The following is a 5,232-nucleotide window of genomic DNA, read 5'->3' as shown; positions in this document are numbered from 1 at the left end:
GCATTCTGGCAATAAATGACGAATGATTGAAGAGAATAAGAGAGACAACGGGCAATATATTGTATATATGTATTGAGGATTTCTGATGCTACAGACATACTATTTAGAATTACATCCATCTCATTTCACGTGTCTGTCACGTAGACAGCGAGCAAGTGTGTCACTCGTGTTGTTCAGCTGTGTGCATTTCTCATTCCAAGTTAATGCTACCCGCACCGAACTTATACCACTGACCAGGTACAGTCAGCTAAACAAGAGTTCTAGCAGTGACAGTGCCTGAAATGGGGGCCAGCCGAAGGTTGGCCCCAAATTTTCTTTTGGGGCGAGTAAATTTTTTTAGTCACTGGCCCAAATGCATTGTTGGAGGCCCAAATTTTATACAGCAGCGCATCTGAGCCAGTGCGCATAGAGCGAGTGCGCGCGATCTGAGCGGGTTCAGCTAGGCACCCTGATTCTCACCGGTCTCACTGCTAGCATAATTTATCCATTACTATGCCACACTAGCGTTATACAGCGGGCATAGCATACAAGCGTATAAGCAAGCGTGGCCAATCAGGGTGGGCTCAGGTCAGCGATACATGTACATAAATGTGATGTTATACATTGTATCAAGCTAGCCAGACAACGCATCTAGACATGTATGTTTGCAGTGTATAGCGGGAGAGTCGAAGAGTACCAGTCTACCCCGCCGTCAGCAAGCTCGGTCGGAACGAAAATGCGCAGCTTGGTCCGATTGTATCCTAGCGTGGACTCTGGTTTAGGATTATGATTAGTTAGGCCAAACAAAAAAATACCTTTGGTTCGGGTCACATGGATTGTGAAAATTATGGTAGGTATAAGGTATATATATTAGGTATAACATTTTTTTTTTCCCTGCAAAAACATGGGTAGGCAGGAATATAATTTTTTTTTTTACAAGTTAAATATAGGAATATAGGAATATAATTTGAACGAGCGAGTAACCGAAGTGTGGCGCAGCGCGTTCCACAGCGTGTGCGCATGCAAAATGTATCGATCTGTGGCGTGTGGAAAATATCACACGTGTTTGATATTATCTTCCATGTGTGGAAGATTGAACAGCGTCTGCGGAGTGGCTGTGCAAAGTTCCAAACCGTCTCTATGTAACCGACCAATAGCAGGAGGTCAAGCGAGTCACGTAATCTTAACTTGCAGTTGCAGCGCGGCATTGATTGATGTACAGGGGGGTGGGGCATTGTTTAAGTCGCGTTCATTGAATATGTAGGGGGTGACCACTGCTGGGATGAGCCTGAGGGCGACAGTAAAACTCTTTCTTGGAATTGTGAAAAGGCTGCAAAATGGATTGTAACCTGCTTTGCCACTCAATTACATAATTTAACCCATGCATCAGGTGCCGTTTTGTGCAGCCGCGCGACTATTATACTTGGCAGTAATTAATTGGTATATGTGCAATAATATTGTTAGTCCAACAGAGGAGGTTGGCTAGCCCCTCCCCCCCCCCCCTAAATCCACCACTACACACGCGCGCGCGCGCACGCACGCACGCACGCACGCACGCACGCACGCACGCACGCACGCACACACACACACACACACACACACACACACACAGAGAGCAACGTAAAAACACGTTCAAATGTAGAGACGGTGTGGAACTTTACACTACGCAGACGCTGTTCAATCTTCCACACGTGGAAGAAAATATCAAAAACGTGTGATATTTTCCACACGCCACAGCGTGTGCGGCAACGGCTCTGCGGCCGCGTATAGCACGATAGCATGCGTATACTATATAGTACGCGATCGATCGCGTACATTAAAGCCGGTCGCCGCGCCATACGACCTTCAGGCTCTGTTCATGAAGTAGCCGGCCGGTCCGGCCCAGGCTCTATACGACTGTTTCACGTTGTAGGAAAAATATTTTGGAACTCTCTTTAGGTAAATAAAATGACAGAGTCGGATATTTGAATATGTATGATCGGCAGGCGGTATCTTTGAATTATATTTTTTCTTGAAACCCTCTAAAAGTGACCGCAGTCGCACATTTTCCACTCCGAAATGTGAAGTGCGGGCGGGTGACCCGAACCAAAGGTAATTTTTTGGTCGGCCTTAGTAAACAAAGAACAACTCAAACATATCAGTAAATTTGTTTATGTGTTTAAATATTGGCAGTCGCCCAAATTTTTTTTGTGGGGCCAGTGACTATATACTTGACTTGTGCAATTTTCGGTCGCCCGAGCTAGACATTGGTCGCCTGTGGCGAGTGGGCGACCGTCCATTTCAGGCACTGCAGTGATACAAAGTCCCTTAATTACCCAAGGACAGATTAGATGATCATTATTGTGGCTTTCACTTGCACTATAGCTGTTTCAGCAAAAAATTCAAACAAACCATTCCAGAAACAACAATATTATCCGTTGATGAATCCTTCTATAACCCGCAGCATCCGGCAGCAAAACAGTAATGAAAGTACACGCAAGTTTGACTATACCGAATCCCACCTTAAATTCAAGACCATGTATTTTAAATGAGATTAGTTTCTACTCAAATGAAATATTTCGTCGAAATACCTTGGCAAAGGCGAGTGGATTCAACCTGCTTGCCATTACAGCATCTACGGTAGATGAGGATAGCGGAATTCCCTCGCTGGTAACGAGATCTCTTAACGCTGATGGCTCCAGCATCAATTTCTCTACGACGATACCCTCAGCTGGAACACACATATCACGTATGATCATGGATGGCGTCGCCAAGACGACTAAACGCTACCAACAGTTTTCATCAACATCTCTTAAAGAAATAGACAAACACATGCACATATAGAGACTTCAGACATGCCACTAGACGATACTTATGGCCTATGTCTAACAAAATGTTAGATAACTCGTTGAGATCATTTCAATTAGGTTAGTGATTAAAATTCGAGTACAATGCAGCAACATAGGCTCTCAATACCTGGAACAATAGCAGTCACATTGTCTATCTTTCCTGAAAGGGTGCGTAATTTCTCCACGTCTTGATTGAGTAATAGAAGACGAAAAATATCGGTGCCCCGATCCTCGGCTATGCCACTCAAATCGACAAAGAGGCTCTCTGCCAATATTCCCCTGTAAAACGAAGCCGCGGAAATTCCAGTCAACGATCACGCACGTCGTCAGCACCATTGTCGAGAAAGACAATTAAGCTACGCGCCGTGCTTAGGGATGTGGGAGAATTCCGCACACTCGTTCGCGTCGTTAGAAATCCTTCGTGACAGAAGTGCGGCAGTTGCGTTGTGCTTTTGTTAGATCGCATGGATGCGGATGAGTTCTTACATCGTGTCGTTTCGATTTCGATCTTTCTGCACTGGGTACTCATGGCAGGTGTTGTTGTAGGTGCAGATCTGGGATTGCACCCACGTACCAACTCCAGCCGAAGGCATGGCCTTACTTTCAAAGTGACCTGCTCAAACAAGAATTCAAGCATCACATCTTAACTTACGACATGAACATTTTTCCAACACGGGCCACGGGCGGACGAAATCAAGGAGGCCCCATCGCCGCCAAAAAAGCTGTCTCCGAGGAAGAGAGGGGCTGCAGCCTCCCTCGTCAAGTATGACGATTCTCAGATAAAGTAACATAACCCCAAACATAAGGTACATGTAGTTTTAAACCTTAACATAACATAAATACAACCAGTGCCACTAAGAATCCAGCGATAAAGATATGTTTGAACTTTGATCCGAATTATAGTAAAATCAACCCTTCTAAATACTAGACTGGGTCTGTAGGAAGCTAACCCAAGTCTCTATCATTTGCTGGCTATTACAAGGCTATTACAGACTGCCAGTACTGTGTCTATGTATCCTCGTTTCACACTGCTATACACATGATCTATTCTAATTCCTATACAAATAGCATAACTTACAGTTATGATAAAATGTCTTGAGTTCATCTTGCTTTGCCTGTTTCACCCAAACGAGTATTAGAAAGAGAACCAGTGGCCACACCAGCTCTACTACCAATCGAATCTGTAACAGAAAGAACAGACATATCTGTAGCACAGTTTACCAGATACATTGCATGTAAATTTACACATACAGAGCGACCCAAGGATATAAGAGCTGTCCACATTTGCACATTTGCACATGTTGCACATTGCAAAAATGAATTGTGGTCAGTGCTTATATCCATGAACCAACACAGAGCTCCATCTGGAAGCCTTTCAGCCTTTCAGCCTTTTAGCCGAGAAGTGTAACGAAATTTTTTAACCACTAACGGTACACAAAAAACACTGCCTACCTTATTATACACATGCTAATCCGAGTTTCACTAGCTCATTTGCATATAAAAAAATGCAGTGAGACACAAATAATCGATCAAGTTACATATAATTTGTTACCACTGACTACAATTTGAAAACAGTTCATTATTTAATTGTGATTTTGTACATTCCCCAATTGTATGTGTTTGCCAGTACATATATAGTTATTATGGCCACCGCTCAATTAATCAACAGGTGCAGTAAAATCACCAGTTGTTTATACCTACGTATATGCAACAATTACCATTTTCTCATCGATTATTAAATGTAGATCCATGTATGATTTTTGCACTGTGAAATTCACTGCCATCTACATGAATAACTAAGTGCAGTGAGGTACATGTATGTAGCACTAAATATCCCAAGGCAATCCTCATGTGTGGCTATGAATATCCTGTAACCATACTTCTGGCTAGATCAGATAATGATACAAAGTGTTGAAAATTATACCAATCGAAATCAAATCAATGCATCAATCAATCAATCAATCAATGAATCATATCAATGAAATCATCATGAATCGTGGTGGGGGGACATTTGATATGATGTCCCCCTCTGAAAATTCGTGGGGGGACATGTCCCCCTGTCCCCCCCCCCTGGATTTGCGCCCCTGATTCTGAGAGCATCTGAGCAGTAATTTTGATGTCTAGAATGCAAAAATTTATCAGATCCGGTCCCCCGGACGCCTGCGGACCCCTAGCTCTAGTACTATAGCCGCTTACATTAACTGCCGCTGGGCTATAGACCGACCCATGGGGCATGCAATGGACCAACTTATCCCCGATTATACCCGACTATAAAACGTCTGTGGTAGGCAATTAATGCCTCTTATCCGAAGTGAATATGTCTTAAGTTATACACGCGACTACAGTTTTACCTCTAACTATCGTTGCAATGGTATACTTGCGATATTTCTTGTCAACGAACATTCGATTTGCGAACTTCAAACGG

The 5,232-nt window shown here is 43.5% G+C and overlaps 1 protein-coding gene across 1 annotated transcript in view; it reads right to left on the bottom strand.

The window, feature by feature from the left end:
* Nucleotides 1-5,232, bottom strand: part of LOC106805090 (retinal-specific ATP-binding cassette transporter-like) — a 13,242-nt gene that overhangs the window by 6,120 nt on the left and 1,890 nt on the right. Inside the window, exons 3-6 of the mRNA XM_014806569.1 lie at nt 3,886-3,988; nt 3,294-3,420; nt 2,935-3,086; nt 2,550-2,689 (exon numbers count right to left, since the gene is read on the bottom strand). Of these exons, the coding sequence (XP_014662055.1) occupies nt 2,550-2,689; nt 2,935-3,086; nt 3,294-3,420; nt 3,886-3,988 (522 nt within the window). The remainder of the gene's footprint in view (nt 1-2,549; nt 2,690-2,934; nt 3,087-3,293; nt 3,421-3,885; nt 3,989-5,232) is intronic.

The sequence above is a fragment of the Priapulus caudatus genome, unplaced genomic scaffold, assembly GCF_000485595.1.
Source record: "Priapulus caudatus unplaced genomic scaffold, Priapulus_caudatus-5.0.1 Scaffold99, whole genome shotgun sequence".
Lineage (NCBI taxonomy): Eukaryota > Metazoa > Priapulida > Priapulimorpha > Priapulimorphida > Priapulidae > Priapulus > Priapulus caudatus.
This window is presented reverse-complemented; position numbering and strand designations above follow the sequence as displayed.